Genomic DNA, 17800 nt, shown 5'->3' on the forward strand with positions numbered 1-17800 from the left:
CAATTTATGTATGTTGATACCGACGTTTTACTTATCGGTTGAAACAAGCTCCTCTGTTATGGTTAACCCTTCTCTTTCTCTATATATATGGATATATTCTCTTCCTCTATGTCGTTGGATTTAAAAATCATCGTGTTGTATTGCTCTAAATATTCATCATATACGGCGTGCGTGCGTGTATATGTGCGTGTGCATATGGGCGTGTGCGTGTGAATGGTCGTGTGTGTATGTGTGTGCGTGGGTGTGTGGGCGTGTGTACGTACGCGTGTGTGTGTGTGTGCGCGCGCGCGCGTGTGTAGATGTTGTGTATTTCTAGGCTTGCCGCGGTGTGCGTTAGCCTGAAGCAGTAATCTTTACAATGGATTTGCTAGGACGTGCGCAGTAGAAGCGTTCCCCTTATTCACGTGTTTATGGCTCGGCCGTCGCAGTTTGCGCAAGTCTGGCGAGTCGTTGTACTAATATGGCCAGAGATAGCGGAGCCTCTAGTCTTTCCTATATCGAAATGGCACTGGGGCACTTCCAGTCATAAAGAGTGACACGGGTTAATTGCCCCGCCTATAATAGTCCATTTGTAACACATCTGTCACGTTAAAAAGCCTGCGCAAAGTCATATATTGTTTAATAAAACATGAGAGTTTATGACGTGTAATGACCACACTTATGCGCTCTAATAAACAGCTTCGTCTGCTCTGCATCATATGGTCGAGACTTCATAATATGTGTCGGTTTATTGCACGCGATATTCCAGCTCTCTTGTCGCCTCCCAGTAGCGGCTTCATCAACAAGTGATGCTTCTTTATTGGTCCGTTCCCGGTCCTTTTCCTACCCGTAGGAAGGGAGTAATTGAGCGAGTGTGGTGAGATTATTGACGCATCAGTGCCTGCACGTAACTGTGCCAATGAGAGCGAGCGTGCGAGAGGGAGAGAGAGATAGATCGAGAGAGAGAGGGAGAGAGAGAGAGAGAAGGAGGAAGAGATAGATAGAGGTGGGGAGAGGAAAGGGAACGGGGGCGAGAAAGAAGGCGGATGATAAGAGGCGAATAGGAGAGAGAAGATAAAAGGAAGGTGGATGACTAAGCATGATAAATAAGAGTGAAGGAATAGCTAAAGGGAAGACAGGCCACGTGCAAGGTCGGATGGGTGATCGAGTCAATATCTGTATAATGTACGGAATATATGCCATGAAGGCCTTGAACGAAGGCTCAATATATTAACCTATCATGGGGTGTGGCAGGCAGGCAGACGGACGGACAGATAGACAGACCGACCGACCGACCGGCCGACAGGCAGGCACACGGCTATACAGAAAGACAGATGGCCAGAGTATATCATGAGTAAATAATAGGGGATTTTCTTATAGCGGAATTCCCTATTATTTTCTCCTGATTGTATAGATATGCTCATATGATAATATTATAGCACCTAAGACCCCCAGCGTTATTTCTGTAAACTAATTTCGGTGTCGTGCACTTCCACCGACGGTTGTGTGAAAAGCTGCCACACTGGCGCCTTGTGTTAAGGTTTCGAGATCTTGCAACAGATGTTGCAAATAACAACAGGCGTCGCGCCCGAAAGTGTAAATGTTAATTTATATGCGACTGTCAATTTTGTTCGACCTCATTTCTAGAGTGGCATAGGAGTATGTTTCTTTGTTCTATGTGGCAGGCGTTCATATACTGGCAGCATTCTGTCCTGTTAGGTCACTCTTCTACGGATATGCCGATATGTTTAGTAGTCAGGCGTCTTATGTGTGACTCACGCGGTCAGTGCAATCGGTGGACAATCGAAATCGGTGTCGCCATCTACTGTTCGGAAAGTGAGGTAATTATGCACAATATGCAACTAAATGGTAGGGGCATTTTACTGGTTGATGAGTTTCGCGGATCTGTAACGTACGCGTTCTTGATTACTATATATTTTCTATCGACACGCGTGGCAGCATATAGATAACTGATTTGCTAGTTTTTAGCTCATCTTGACATCGTCAAGATGAGCCATTGCCATGGGGCGTCGTCCGTCGTACGTCCGTCCGTCCGTCCGTCCGTCAACATTTGGCTACGGTCAACGATAACTTGAGAACCGTTTGACCCACATGTTTCAAATTGCATACAGTTGTTACTCCTACGGGAGAGATGTGAACGTCCAATTTTGGAGCACGCCAGTCCACCTACTTTCGAGCCACGCCCACTTTTTGGCAAAAATGGAAATGGCCATAACTCAGTGTAGGTTCAATTGATTTTGCTCATTTTTGGTATGTGAATGAATAAGGACTGGCCCCAAAACATATCACACGGGTTTTGATATTTTTTTTAATTATGCAAATTAGGTAGATTTTGGCAATTTCACTATGCATTTCAGTGTCTGCCTACGGTCAACGATAACTCAAGAACCATTTGACCAATGATGTTTCAAATTGCATACAGTTGTTACTCTTATGGGAGAGATTTGCACGTCCTATTTTGGAGCACGCCCGTCGACCTACTTTTGAGCCACACCCACTTTTTGGCAAAAATGAAAATGGCCATCTAGATTCATTCGATTTTGTTAAATTCACCTACCTATACATTACCTACTTACCTAATCATGCCTACATGTAATATTGTGTTTTAGATTCTTTGTTACAGTAATTTGACTGGAATATTTTATTGCTTTTATTTGCGCGATAATCGAAAACCAAAATGGCAATCATTTATGCGTAGCGCCATCTCTCGCCCAGATTTCAGACTTTCAGATCTGAAACATTTATTTTCGCATCAAAACTAACCCTGGAAGAAAACTGAAATTTATATTAGTATAAAACAGGGAATAAGGACATTTGATCACATTTCGGTCCGTCATAAATGAAACACTTACCAAATTTTAAATATCATCTTCCTCTTCTATCACACTCAAGGTGAGCTATATAGTGTCATTGACACTTTCATTTACGATACCCTTGTTGCAAGCTATGGGTTCTCTCACTGTGAGCCACAGTATAATATTCCATGGATAAACTCGCACTAGACCACTCGAATACTGCACTGTTGTGTTATTCAAGGCACGGAATTCAGATTTTTTTTCACCGGCCCAGAGGGCTGGTAACAGCAATTTCTTACCAGCCCTCGCCATAACTTACCAGCCCTCGTAAATTTTGTTGGTAAAATCAATGTCATGTTTCACGCTTGCATTTTCGATTTCAAATTTGTAAAATGTTGATAAATTATGGCGTGATATTCTTTAGGTAAAACAGTAATGTAGGCTATTTGCTCATTAATGCTATAAATAAAAATGTAGGTACTCGCTAACACGGCTGAAACCACCGGCTCTGAGGGCCGGTGTTTTGCCAATGTTACCGGCCCTCCAAATAATTTGCAAGCATATGCCGGTGGGCCGGTGCTAATTTCGCGCCCTGGTTATTATATAGTAATGGTGATAATTATTTCAAAATGGTTTCATTGGGTATAAACACGTCATTGGCAATTAGTTGGTTTATTAAACAATAACACTGATCATTCATCATTATTTTCCATTAAACGTTATTAATTACCATGAATATTTTTCTTGATTAATATTACTTCGAAGTTAATAAATAATATATTTCAAACGCGGTGATGGTGGATTCTTTATATGAGTGAAGTCATAATATATATAACTGGAGATAATGCTTTACGCTGAAGTGTAGTTGTCTTTGAATCATAAAAGAATTATATTATTTGACTTGTCCATGCATACCGAAGACTGTTATTGACAGCGATGTTTTAAAATGCAAAAAAAGCGAGAAAATGCCTGTGTTGTTACATTAGCCAAAGGCTGTTTGCCCTCGACGTAAAACTAACAGCATTCGAGCAATTAACTTTCTGCGCCGAGAGAGGCTTAGGAAACAGCATTAACCCTAGTAAAAACGTTGATCGTCGCTAGCACTCGGTTCTAGATACTTGTGAACCTGTAAACTTTGAAGCAGCTGTAGCGAAGTTAATTTACTGACAGAGCGCAGCAATTAAAATGGCGGCGAACTCAATTGTCCGTTACAGGCGTCTTGAGTAATTGACGTCGGTTAGGCTGTAATTGGTGCGCTCTCGTAGGTCTAAAGGAGAGTGAGAAAGAACGACTTGTGGCTTCATCGTCGGTGCGGGGCCGTCTGGGAATGATTGCTTCACAATGATGAACTGTCACAGGCAGCAAGTGGCGCTATCGCATGACCTTCTACTACGTCGGTCGTGCTACGCGTCTGTTGCTTTACAGCACGGATAAATTATATTGAAAATTAACAGGGGAAGAAGAAGTGGAAAATTACATGTAGGGGAGATAGATAGAGAGGTTTGTGTGTGCGTGTGTGTGTGTGTGTGTGTGTGTGTGTGTGCGTGTGTGTGTGCGTGCGTGCGTGTGTGTGTGTTTAGTGTTTACACACGCATGTACATTCTCACTCACTCACGCACGCACGCACGCACATCAAGATATAGCGTAACAGGGGTAGAAGGAAAGAAAACTAACTTATGGCTACCCAGGGTAAGCCATCTGAACACTTTAGATTTCCGCTGGGAACACCTCCCAAAGGATTCATCCCTTTGCCAATCTATTTTAGAATCGTTTGTGACATTTGTGCAGCGAGTGGCCCAGCATGGTGCAGATGGGACATGGTAAGTGCTCTATTTTCGCGAAGAATGAGATTATGACGTCCACTTTATGCAGCGTGGCGCCCCCGCGGGCTTGCCCAATTCCACCCGCGTCCACAAAATTGGTGTCCTCCTACTATAAAATAATCATATTCGGGTCGTTATACTTTTAATAAAGACGATCGAATGCACTTAGTCGTCTACTCAGCGTCGTAGACCTCGCATTCCACTGGTGCACTATGTGATAGGTATGAATATCGTGTTAGGGAAGCGTCTTGTATCATATAAGCTATATTATATGCTCTCTGTAAGCTCGGGTGTCTGCTAAACGAATTGCGCGCGGATGTCGCTTACCCTACGCTGCTCGTGACGACGGCGGCCAATGCAATGTCCGGTGCTCGCTCTCTCTCTCTCTGTCTCTCTGTCTCTCTCTCTCTCTCTCGCTCTCTCTCTCTCTCTCCCTCCACGTCTCATCCTCTCTCTCGTCTCTCGCTCTATCTCTCACGTCACCTCTCATCTCGTCTTCCTCCCTCGCTCGAATCCACTCTGTCTCTCTCTCTCTCTGCTCTCGACCGCGCCCTCCTCGTTCCGTCGCTCTCTCTCCTTCTTTCTGGTCTCTCTCGTATCCTCCGCTTCTCAGTGATGTCCTCTTCTTTCTTCGTATTTTTCTCCTCTCTCTCGCTAGCTCTCTCTGTCTCCCCCTCGCTCTCTCGTCACTCACACGTTTTCTCTTTTTTCTATCCCTCTAATCTCTCTGTTTCCCTTCCCCTCTATCTCTAAGAGATATTAGTCCTTGCTGACTGTCCCCGCCAGCATAATTATTAGAGTAATAAATTTCCGTCATGTACTATTCCTGAAGAAGCCATTCGTGCACGACCAATGAGATGTTACTGACACGGTGCATATCAACTATGATATCTCCCGCTCTCTCTCCCTTTCATATATATATATATATATATCATATGATACACGAGACCCTGTACTCATATTACGGATAAAAATATCTGGAGTATTTTGTTGAATGGTGAGCAATATATGACTAGAAAATGGAATGTTGCACGCATAATAATTATGGTGCGACGCGTGGTAAGGCGTCCGCACGCGTGATGTAATGTACCGTCCCCGTGAAGGCGGCGTTAGAGACGTGATGCGATGGACAGCGTCAGCGTCAGCGTCAGCGTCAGCGTCAGCGTAAGACGTCAGCATGCGATCTAGTCGTGGTTTACGGCTGACGCACGCGCGTGTACATGTAGTGCTGAGCACCAGGTGTGCTAGAGTACATGTGCGTGATTCAGCGGCTCGGGCGTGAGGTAGCGCTAGTGTACAGCATTGGTGCGACGTAGTGATCGCCATCCATCGATTGCGCCTGTCGCCTCTGCGCCAGTTTTGAGCGAACAGAAATGGCCACCGGAGACGTGTGTGTGTGTGTACCCTCTATAAAATTTAATACTGGCCGGATCAATCCACGCTGACCTAAATAGTGTGCAGCTAGTTATTGCCTGCCGCCGCTTTTTCCGTGTAAATGACATTAAATTTAATGGTAGGCAATCAATGAGAGCAGCACGACGACACGGAGCCGAATTACAGCGGCCGCGACATATTGCCTTGGTAACGGCGGCCATCGCTGGTTACGCGTGCCGAGTAAAGCACTGACCCATGGTCAGGCTTCGGCCAGTAACATGTGCAGTGATTACATTATGATGGCTGTGATTGATGGCATAAACAAGGCGCCTGTTTGGAGAGACGCGCGCCGTACGCGCGCACGTAACCGTCGCTGTAGTCGTCTAGCGGAGTTCTTCGCCGCAACTTGGAAAGCAGCCGTGGATGGAGAAAACGCACAGCGTGTAGTGGCAATAAATAACGATGATTGCTTAGAGGACCAGCAACGGCTGACCATACGGCCTTGTGAAAACTACGGCGATGGTGAACTTTGCTCGGTCAATGGTAGCTTTATTGGCCACGCGTGCGCTTGTACTATAACATACAAACGCAAACAGCGTCTATTTTTCCCGATTCCGGCGATGGGCCATCGAACGATTCGTGTGGATGCTATAAATTCGTTGAAAATGCGATGGCGTATTTTGTTACATTTCTTCTCGAGGAAGTCCTGGAAAACTGGTCATCTTCTGAGCAGAGAGACGTTCCCCAATGCATTTTCAGTGAAAAGGCATGATGATTGTGATGTGAAGCAAGTAAAGCCGTAAATGTTCTTGCTTCATAGGTAATATTAGCATGCGTGGGAGAAACAGCGAGGCAGGGCTGTGCATGAGACCTGGTCATGTGTTTGTGCCCTGGCCCTTGGCCTCAACAAATATTTGTGCGCATTTTTGCAAGCGCGCCTTATCTCTCTCGCATGTTGACACAAGCAAGCGTTGTTGCGAGTATCTCAGTGCCAGGTCGTCCGCCGCTATCTGCGAGGCCATTACCTTTATGCCTTGGGAGCAATCGGTTTTTTTAATGACACCGTCCTGAATTGTCAACGATGCGCGCGCGCGGCCAGCCTCTCTGTTGTCGTGTGCGCCCGCAGCCGGTGTCGCTGACCCAACAGTTGTCTGTCAAGGACATATGCCTTGCTGGCGAAAGTAGCAGCTACGGGGTGCTTACGGGGAGGCTGGTGCGATCGATTAGCCTTATCAAAGCTTATTGATTTACAGAATAAATCTACATACATCTGACTGCATACGCTCGAAGCTGACTGACGGCCAAGCGCTTCTCCCCATCTGCTCGTATTAGATTGTCTTGGCCTTCCAGCAGTCACACTTGCGCATGCCGTATTAGAACTGAAATGCGTATATATATATAATATATGACGTGGACTGACGTGGTGTGATCAAGTGTAACTAGGCATGAGGTTTTTTTTTATAACGACGACGATCGAATTTGTGCAGTTTTCTGTTTTCTCTCTCAGATAAGCACGCTGTTTTTCATTATGTGTAAGCTGGGCTGACTACTGTCCGGGTTTTCAGTGGTGAATACTGCTAGTGGCGTGCGCTGCCTCTGGCAGAGGATTCGATGGGTGTGACTGAAGCCATTTTTCATGGATTGTATGGTTGCAAAAATAAATCAGTAGCTAAACGTATTTTGTTTACAATTAGGCATTTTACCAACCTCCCCGACATTCCTCAAGAAATGTGGCACCCATAAATATTTACCTGCAGATGTTGGTTAGTTTGATTTTGTGCAAATAAACTCGTCGAGAGTACGCACTTGTTTAAAGCAGTTGCTATTTTGCGATGCAGTGCAGTGCCGCATACAGGAAAGACCGTGCTTCCAGCACTGACCACGCACGTACACGTGTACGTCTGTCATCAGTGCTAGTGGTCAGTCTGTCCAGCTATCTCTTGCCTCGCTATCTATAGAGATGTAAGTGCATGTCACCGGAAAAAGCTGCCACCGGGCAAATAAGCCGCAGTGGTCATCCCACTGCGATGTTTGTCTAGCTCGCTGTAATAGCTGAGACCACTCCTTCACTATTTACGCGCGCCTGCCACATGAATGTGTACGTCTGCTTCAGTGAGTCAGTCACCACACGGCCCTTCACCGGCCATGACAGGCAGGAAATGAGACGGCTAAAGCCCAAAGCTTTTTAACGGTGCCATGTTTCTCGCTGGTGTTACTACACAGACGAGGTATACGAAGCATGCGGCTGTACAAAGCTCGTGTTTGGCACGTGTATCGTAAGAGTTTCTAGCTCAGTTATATATAGGCATTTCTAATTTCCATTTTCCTTCGCTTACAGGTGCACAATTTGATGAAGGTAACTGCATAGCAACGACAGAACACGATGGACAACAGTGAAGTTCGCAATGGCCTAGAACGACCGCTCGACCCGTCCTACACGAACGGTATGAGCATGAGCAGCTTGTACGGCGTCGCCGGGTACAACAGCGGCGCCCCCTACAACGGCAGCAGCGGCGCGTACATGAACAAGGCGGTCGAGGGCCAGCCGCCTGGCCGCATGGAGCCGCCGGTCAGCAACATGAGCTACGCGGTGATGGACTACAACCGCCACTACCTGCCGCGCACCGCCGAGCACTCCGACTTCAACTCCTTCCGCAACTACATCATGAGCCGCATCGAGCAGCCGGACTTCTCGCCGGAGCGCGGCGGCGGCAAGCGCGCCGACAGCAACGGCGACAAGCAGCTTGCCTCGCCGCCCTTCAGCTCCGCGTACGGCTACGCCGGTGCCAAGGACTCCACCGGCAGCGGCGGCGGGTACCGAGGCGTCCCTCCGGGTCTCGCCGACCAGCTGCCCGGCTACGGCCACGGACCGAAGGCGACCGATTACGTCGGCAATGGTCACGTCGTCGGTGGGCCGCCGCACGGCTACCTGACCGAGTACGGCGGTCTGTACGCGATGCCCCCTGGTGAGCACGGCGGTGGCGGGCGGGCGGCAGGAGGCGCGGGGAAGCCCGGCCGCTACGGCCCGCCGATAGCGTACCAGCTGGATGTGACGAAGGGGTTGCCGCCGCTGCTGTCGCCGCAGCAGCGGACGCCGCCGCCACCGCCGCAAACCGCGCGCAATCCAGCGTTGCTGGCCTGCTTTGCCAGCGGCTCCGACTTGCAGGCGAGCCTCAACTGCAGCAGTGGGGGCAACAGCAGCAGCAGCAGCAGCACGAGCAGCGTGTCGCCGAGCATGTCGCTGCCGCCACAGCCCTCCCCCGTGCCCCCGTACCACACCCCGCAGCCGCCCTCCCCCGCCGGCACCCTTTCCGAGACGACACCACACAAGCAGCGTCCCGACGCGGAGGAGGAGCCCGGCGACGCGAAGGAGAAGGGCGCAGTCTCCGACGAGAAGGCTGCGGTGAAGGAGGACCCCGGCGACGACGAGGAGGAAGCGATGGATACGGGCGACGCTCTTCCTGACGACATCTCGGCGCACAGCCCCGTCGCGGGGGAGGCCGCCGACAACCAGTCGGACACGGAGATCGAGGGCAGCATGAAGGAAGATGATGGCGGGAAGGAGGACAACGAGGACATCGCCGACCCGAAGCCGGAGAAGCCCGACGGCGTGGAGGAGGAGACGGAGGAGGAGGAGAAGGAGGCGGCGGCGGCGACGACGACGAAGGAGGAGGGTGCCGCCGTGGAGGAGAGTCTGGACCCGGAGAAGCAGTTTGCTCTGGCCTTCGAGCAGGCGAAGGCGGCGAGCATGCGCGCGCAGGCGGAGCTGACGAAGCGCAACCTGGAGCAGGCGGCGGCCGAGTTTGACGCGCACGAGGAGTTCATGCCGAGCATGGTCGAGGAGCGGCCCGACGCCGTCTACCGCTGCACGCTCTGCAGCTACTCGGGCACATCGCGCTTCCACTTCAACTCGCACATGAACACGCACTTCGACCACAAGTGCTCGCTGTGCGAGTACACGGCGCGCACGGAGGCGCGCCTCAAGAAGCACATTCGCGAGCTGCACGGCGACGCGTCGGCGGCGGGCGATGGCGGCAGCGGCGGCGCGCAGGCGCTGCGCGTGGCGCGCGTGAGCCAGATGCCGCCGAAGCAGAAGGTGTACCGCTGCAAGCAGTGCGAGTTTACGGCGACGAACAAGAACGAGTTCTGGGATCACTCGCGGCTCCACATCAAAGTCGACAAGATGCTGTCGTGCCCCAAGTGCAACTTCGTCACCGAGTACAAGCACCACCTCGAGTACCACCTGCGCAACCACTTCGGCTCGAAGCCGTTCAAGTGCAGCAAGTGCAACTACTCGTGCGTGAACAAGTCGATGCTGAACAGCCACATGAAGTCGCACTCGAACTTCTACCAGTACCGCTGCCAGGACTGCACGTACGCGACCAAGTACTGCCACAGCCTGAAGCTGCACCTTCGTAAGTACGGCCACAAGCCGGCGACCGTGCTCAGCGGCGGCGACATGTTCGTGCTGCAGCATCCCGAGCTGCTGCTCGGCCGGCGTGGCGCGCGCGGACCCAAGAAGAAGATGTTCGGCCTGCCCGAGTTGCCGCCGGCGATGATGAACGGCGGCATGCGGCACCCACCGTTTGGCTTCCCGATTCCGCCGGGCTTCAACGGCCTGCCGCCGTCAATGATGGGCAGCCTGCTGATGCAGCAGCAGCACAAGCCGTCGGCGGCGGCGCTGCGGGCCGGCGCGGTGGACGCGTCGCGCGGCGCCGGCGGCGAGCCGTGCCTCAGCTGCAACCTGTGCGACTTCCGCTCGAAGTACGCCGACCAGCTGAGCCGGCACATGATGCTGCACGCCGCCGCCGACAACCAGGACCTCTGCAAGCTCTACGGCATCTCGACGGAGACGCTGATGGCCGACGGCCGCCAGGTGTCGCCGGCCGTGCTGCGCGAGGGCCAGCTGTCGCCGGGCGAGGTGCGCCGCTGGGCGCAGGAGGCCGAGCGCAGTCAGCCGAGGAGCAAGACGCCGCCGAAGCTTTGTTCGGCGGCCGCTGTCGCCGCGGCGCTCTACAAGAACGTTGAGGGCGTCGACAAGGCGAAGGTGCTCGACCTGAGCCGCAACCACGACGTCAGTGCGATGAAGGACGCACTCGACCAGATCGGCGCCGTCAAGATCAAGCAGGAGCCGGACGCCGGCGGCCGGGACGCCCCGCCGCCGCCGCCGCCAGAATCGAGTCTTCCGGAGCCAGTGGCGGCGCCCTCCTCTGCCGCGTCGCCGTCGCGAAGCCGCCGCAAGGGCAAGGCCTACAAGCTTGACCGCATCTGCATGAAGCTGCAGAAGCAGTTCTCACCTGGCGGCGGCGGCAGCGGCGGCGGCGCCGAGTCGAACGACGGCTACAGCTCGGACTCGTGCGGCGCCCCCGCGGCCGGCGTCACCTATGCACTCGATTGCGACGCAGCGGCGGCAGCGGCCGACGACAAGGTCGATCGAGAGCCGAGCGAGCATGTGCACAGGGTCGCCGACGCTGACTGCGTCGCAAAGCCTCCGCCGCCACCGCCGCTCGGCCGCGCGAGCATCAGCGCGAGTCCGGAGTACGAGGAGCAGTGCCATCGCGGCTTTGCCGAGCAGCAGGCGCTCTACCACAGCCACCAGCTGTTCGGCGGCGGCGCGGCAAGGCGGCCGGAGCTGGGCAAGGCGTCGATTGGCGCGCTCGTGCTGCGGCAGATGGGCGGCGCCCGGCTCGCCGACGCGTGCGAGGCATACGAGTGCAACTATTGTGAAATCTCCTTCAAGAACTGCGTGATGTACACGATGCACATGGGCTACCACGGCTACCGCGACCCGTTCAAGTGCAACATGTGCGGCCACCAGGCCGAAGACAAGATCTCATTCTTCTTGCACATCGCCAGGGTGGCGCACATGTAGAGCACCGCCCCCGCGTGCCGCGCGGCGTGCCCCGGTCACGTCCACGTACCGCGTAGTGCGTGTCCCCGTACTCGATGCCGCATCCTACCTTTGACTCATGCCAATCCATCAACTACCGGACCTCTACTGTTGCAATAACTGTCCGATCGACAGGACGTGGCTGGCTTGCTCGCTGGCAGACACATTCGGTGTGCTATCATGCATAGGTCTCGTGCAAGGTATTCAGGTTTAAAAACTTCTGAGGAAAATTCATAATCCGTAATGCGGTCTCGGTTGGAGATGGTACACGGACAGTTCTTTCCATAGACGAATTAAGAGATAGTAACCAGTATAACTACATGCCTTAGACGGAAAAATGAATGTAGTATTTAGTGTGTCCTTCCCCATGGCCTTTTGTAGCTAGCTAAATTCCATAAGTATTATGGGTAGTAAGTGAAAATGTTACTATCATGCATGTACCAAAGATATAACACTCTGGGAAGATGGCTTTCTAGGACGTGAAGATGTCAGCATGTTCTTGCCGTAACAAGAGGCAACCCTGAAGGTGGTGCCACGATGATTCTTCTGAGGTGGCAAATGCTTGGCGTTAGTCTGGAGAAATACGAGGCGCGCACAATCTATCTATACGTGTATTCTTGAATGTTGACTGTACTTATGGTCGGTTATTTATTAATGGTAACTATTGAGGCTTATGCTGGGATGCGTTCTCAGTAGAGTTATTCCTGTATCAGTAGATACTCGTCGTTTTCCGTAATACGCTGTGGATCCTTATATATGCGTATTGTGAACGTTGAATTCAGGAAAGAGTAACATGCAATACTGGCTAAATCTAAACTCGCCAAAGAACTTCTGCCACTATTTATAGTGATAGGAGATAAATATGTTATGGTATAACGCAATGGCAGGACGTATTCTGTGAAACAGATGCCTAGCTGGTGGTTTGCTGTGAATAGAGGGTCCCATAATCCAAACCCGTTTGGCCAGCGTTGCATGCAAGTAGTCTTCCTGTGGCCTGTGTTCCTGATGACATTTATATGTTCACTGTTCGATGTTTGTAAGGTTCGGAGGTTTTCTTTTTTTTTCTTTGTAAATAATTTATATTTATGTCGAAACTGTATAAATATAGTCAGGGATGCAGTGATATTGACTCGTGGTGTCCAGAAGAGATATTGCTCAAACTTTGTTATTTCAAACTTTATCTGAACTCAGGGGTGTTTGGGAAGGTTTTCTCTGGATACTACGTGCTCAAGTGGGGGCGTCTGTCGTGTGTGTGTGGTCTCGCCACCGCTTGCCTAAGGCCTGCAGCTGCATTGCGAGACGAACTTAGAGCTGGTCAGCGCTGTGTATTTTTTCTGTTGGGAGACGTCCGTGGTTGGCGCTTCGTCCAGGGGGCGCCTGCAGAGCTAGCGTGTGCCTCGGCGACGCCGGGCAACCTCGCTCGTTGCAATGCGGTGTCGCGCGTGATCTCATGACGGTTGGCTGAGTGTGTACACTAAGGATCAACCCTCTTTTCAATTTGACATCTTCCAGAATTCCAAAACTTTGTTTTTGTTGTGTTTTGTATGGTCAGGAGATCGCGACCTTTTTGAGGCTGGTCGCTGTATACGTTAATGTGTGGAATGAGTGTCGTGTAGTCGGGACTGCTATTGCACTCATTCATATCATTGTTTCACAGTGAGTTTTATGGACCAGCAAAGGAACGAAATGTTATGACTTTATCATAGGTTTTTCATTATATTTGATTACTAGTTATCAGTGAGGAGTTGAATATTATTTTACTACTGTTGTATCTGTCGTTATGGAAGGTAATGCAGGGGCGAGGGAGATGTGTCCATGACATTGTGTTTGTGCTACATATTATACTCAGTGTCATAATACTATGCCTTAGGTCAGTCATCAGGGTTCAGAGTTTCTGCTGGCTATTTTGTAATAATAGACTCAGTGGCACCGCCCTCGTGGCCGACGGAGCAGTTTATTTTCAGAAGTTTATATTTTTTCCAGGAGGGGAGCTTCTCGGCCACGAGGTGGCGCATGTGATGAGTCTGTACTGGTGTTGTTGATGATCAAAATAGTGGTGATACGCTGTCAAATCACAGTTTGAAGTTAATTTGCTCAAGACGTGGTGTCTGTGATTGCAGCCAGTGGTATAAGGAGATACACAGTACAGACATGTCAGCACTTGGGTACGTGCATGTATAAATACACACAAACACACACATAAAAAAAATATGTAGGTATGCATGTATATATATCATAGATTTTTATATATATATATATATATATATACGTATGTATGTACTCCTGTATGTGTATATGTGTTACACAGTGCAACTTGCACTTGTATTATATTGGCTGCAGCGAATAAGTAGCAGGTCTCCCTCTTGCTGTCCGCTTTACTGCAGATCCCAGGTTCAGAAAAATTACTGTCTCTGTGGTTTCACTTTTGCGGGCCACTCATCCTACCGTTTGGACTGGCACATAAACAATGTGCATATAATCTAGTTATATTGTGATGTTTCCTCACCTGCCCTGGGAGACACTGTAACAACCTCCGAATTGTTGAAAGATCACCTAGTGGTGGACATACCTCTACCGTAGGCGCCCACGAGACCACCTTACGTCGGTGCTGGTGCCCATAACGTTGTTACGGCGTGTTGCGGTAATCTTTCTAACAGAATTGGGAATTTTCGTCGCATTTGTTCTCGGTATCACAGGTATAGTTCCGTTAAATGCAATACGTAGCATCAGTGGGCAAACTTCACTTTTTTCACGTGCACCTGTAGGCGTTGACGTACAACCTACAGCGATTTCCTCTGGTTTCTGCGGGAGAGCCGTTTGCGAGCCGACAGACGTGTTACATTCACACTGCAGCCCTTACTAAAACTATACCGAATATTACCTCAGTAAGAAACACACTGTATGTCTACATTGTCTATATTTCCTTTGCATATTCTATCAATACGGGTTTAAATGTTTTATGAAATACTATATGTTTATATTGTGATTGCAAAAGCCGTCAGATGGGAGACGTGCCTCTTCTAGAGCGTAAGGAGACCTTATCTCACGAAGTGCAGATACGAGCCGCTCTCTCTCTCTCTCTCTCTCTCTCTCTCTCTCTCTCTCTCCTCTCTTCTCTCTTCTCTCTTCTCTCTTCTCTCTTCTCTCTCCCCCTGTCTATCTCTCTCTCTCTTTCTTTATCGATGTGTATGCGTGTCACCCCAGATACTCTCTATCTCTCTTTAACTCTCTGCCTTTCCCTTCCCCCCTCTCTTTCTCTCTCTCTCTGTCTCTCTCACACAATTTCTCTCGGAGTACACGGAAGGGAAGCGTGCGTACTCTATGCGTCCGTGCGGGAGGAGAGAGGGAAAGATAGAGAGAGAGAGAGAGAGAGAGAGAGAGAGAGAGAGAGAGAGAGAGAGAGAGAGACATGGTTCGCGCAGTCGGCTTGTGTCGGCTCGGTCTCCCACTGGCGATCTTCGCAGCGTGTATCATAGCTTGTCATGTTATTATCGTCATAAACAGTATTGTAAACAGTTGCGTGGCAGGGATGGAGATAAAGCTCACGTAAAGCGCGGGAACGTATAGTTGTCGTATCTAAACACTACGTACATAACGTATTAGTAGCCGTAGCTTGCATATAATCCTAGCATCGTGTATACTGAAGATAGAGAGTAGCGTCGTAGATATGTTTATAGTTTGCTACATGTGTCATGCCAACCAACCAGCTATATGAGCCGCAATCAAAGTGATTCAAATCAAAATGATGAGGACGTCGGCAGTGATACTGTCCGATTAATTGATTGCTGATGTATCAGGATCCATGATTAATTTATTTTCATTTTGCTTGCTAATTTGTTTAGCCTATTTATTTTACCAAATCAGGAGTTAAGAATTGTGACTGTGTTACTGTGATGAATCAGTGAAGGAGAGAGAGATAAATATAGCAGGAATTGCTGTCAGTTTCTCTGTAGTAAATTTGATTTTTGGGTGATACCATTTGACCTCTGTGTTCCTTAAAAGTAATATTTTATTAATGGAAGTAGGAAAACGACCTGGTTGGATATATTTACTCTAATCTTTCAGAACGTTTTGGAAAGCGAGATCACATAGTACGCAAGATTTCAAAATTTTACAACGACGCGTAGAGGTAATCACTTTTTTTTTAACTTTTTAATCAGCGAACTGACGAAACGTTAACCACCGAATACATCCAGCTGGAAAGGTCGTTGGTTTGCAGTCGCGATGTCATCTCATGCCTGCCTTTAAGTAGGGATGTCACATTGTACATGTCTTCGGGTAGAGCCACATGGCTCAAATAAGACGCATAAAACCATAGAAATAATATCAGGAGTTAATAATGACAAATTAGGACAGTCATTATTAACTCCTGATAATATAGATAGATCTATCTATATATAGAAATATAGATATATATATAGATCTATATTATTTCTATGCATAAAACGAACCTATTCTATACGCCACACAGAGGGAGTGACGCCGCGCTGTTTATATTGAGAACGCGTTAGTTCACATGACTGGAAATCATTTTGTCTTTAATAATAATGCATCCTGATGAGTAATCTTGCCTGGAGACTTCATGGACATCGTCATCGCGGCCTATGTTTCCCAACATCGTGCCACGTGATCATCTAGTCATGCAAGACTGCAGTATTAAAATCTAAAATTACCAAAGAGGTAGGGAAAATTCGATATACGAAATTTGTCGTTATACAGTATAGTTTAGCTGTCTTTAGGTAAATTGTTTGTGCCTGTTCCTCATCAGCTGTTTGTTATAGTGCAAGTCTTGCAAAGGGTCGTTGTGTACTAGTACAGTAGTTCCTGGCTTGTTCTGTACATCCAGCATTGCTCCATGCTCTACAGTACGTTGCCACTGTACAGCCGTGTTGTGATGTGGAATAAAATAGCATTCAATCGATATCTGTCGTCTTCGGTGTAATCTGTTTGTGATGAAATGTCTCTGATTGGATTATGGAGTTCAATGTCTTCATCTCAGCTGCAATCATTGATATTATACACACTGGCTATAGCAATGAGAATTTTTGGGAAATTCCGGGGAATTTCGCTTTTAACCGCTAGATACCTATTTTTAACCTATGTGATGTGTAATTTACGATAATAATTACATTTTTTTTCACTAGAAAGTCGTATACCAGTATAATATTATTTCGCTATGAAGGTGTGATGGGGTAAATTTTCAATATGACCGTTGACGTGTTGGGTGCATAATTTTGTATATGATACCATTCTGCCGGGCTTGCGTTTGTACGACGTAGACAACAGAATATGAGTACGATTTCTCAGCAGGTGTAGGTAGGGCCTACTCTGAGGGTTTGACCTCAGCTCTCTAATGCGATCAAAACATAATACGTATAACAATAACGTAAAATACCAGTGAGGCATCCGCGTCAGTTCGTATAGCTTTTAATTAAAATATGTGATATTTCGCAAGAAGAACGAAATGATGACAATAATATTTGAAGCGAAATATAGTGGCAACTAACTACGTGACCAATCACGCATGTTCTGGTCTGGAATTTAGTAATAGTAAACATACACATGGGTATAATGATTTATGTTCTGAGTAGGTGGCGAACGGACGAGTCTCCATATACGACCTAGCTAACCGTTTCTATTCGTGCTTAATTTGAATTTTAATATGCAGTTTGTGTGTATAGGTACTTCAATAGAGGCAGGTGGAGTGCATGGTACATATCTCTATAGAGATAAAGCCAAAAATTACTGAACATAAAGTGAAACAATAATAAATACAAATATTGTAACAATCATATTATATATATATATTTATTAATATATATATATTTATTTATTATTATTATTATTATTATTATTATTAATCGTACAACAACCGTTTTTACCATAATCGGGGTTGTACATATATGAAAACTCGCCCG

The 17800-nt window shown here is 48.5% G+C and overlaps 1 protein-coding gene across 1 annotated transcript in view; it reads left to right on the plus strand.

The window, feature by feature from the left end:
* LOC106814986 overlaps window positions 1–16805 on the plus strand; it is a 52806-nt gene extending 36001 nt beyond the window's left edge. Inside the window, exon 3 of the mRNA XM_014819742.1 lies at window positions 8331–16805. Coding sequence (XP_014675228.1) covers window positions 8376–11864 — 3489 coding nt within the window. The 5' untranslated portion in view covers window positions 8331–8375 and the 3' untranslated portion in view covers window positions 11865–16805. The remainder of the gene's footprint in view (window positions 1–8330) is intronic.
* The last annotated feature ends 995 nt before the right edge of the window (window positions 16806–17800 follow it).

Source organism: Priapulus caudatus, unplaced genomic scaffold (assembly GCF_000485595.1).
Source record: "Priapulus caudatus unplaced genomic scaffold, Priapulus_caudatus-5.0.1 Scaffold0, whole genome shotgun sequence".
In the NCBI taxonomy this organism is placed as follows: domain Eukaryota; kingdom Metazoa; phylum Priapulida; class Priapulimorpha; order Priapulimorphida; family Priapulidae; genus Priapulus; species Priapulus caudatus.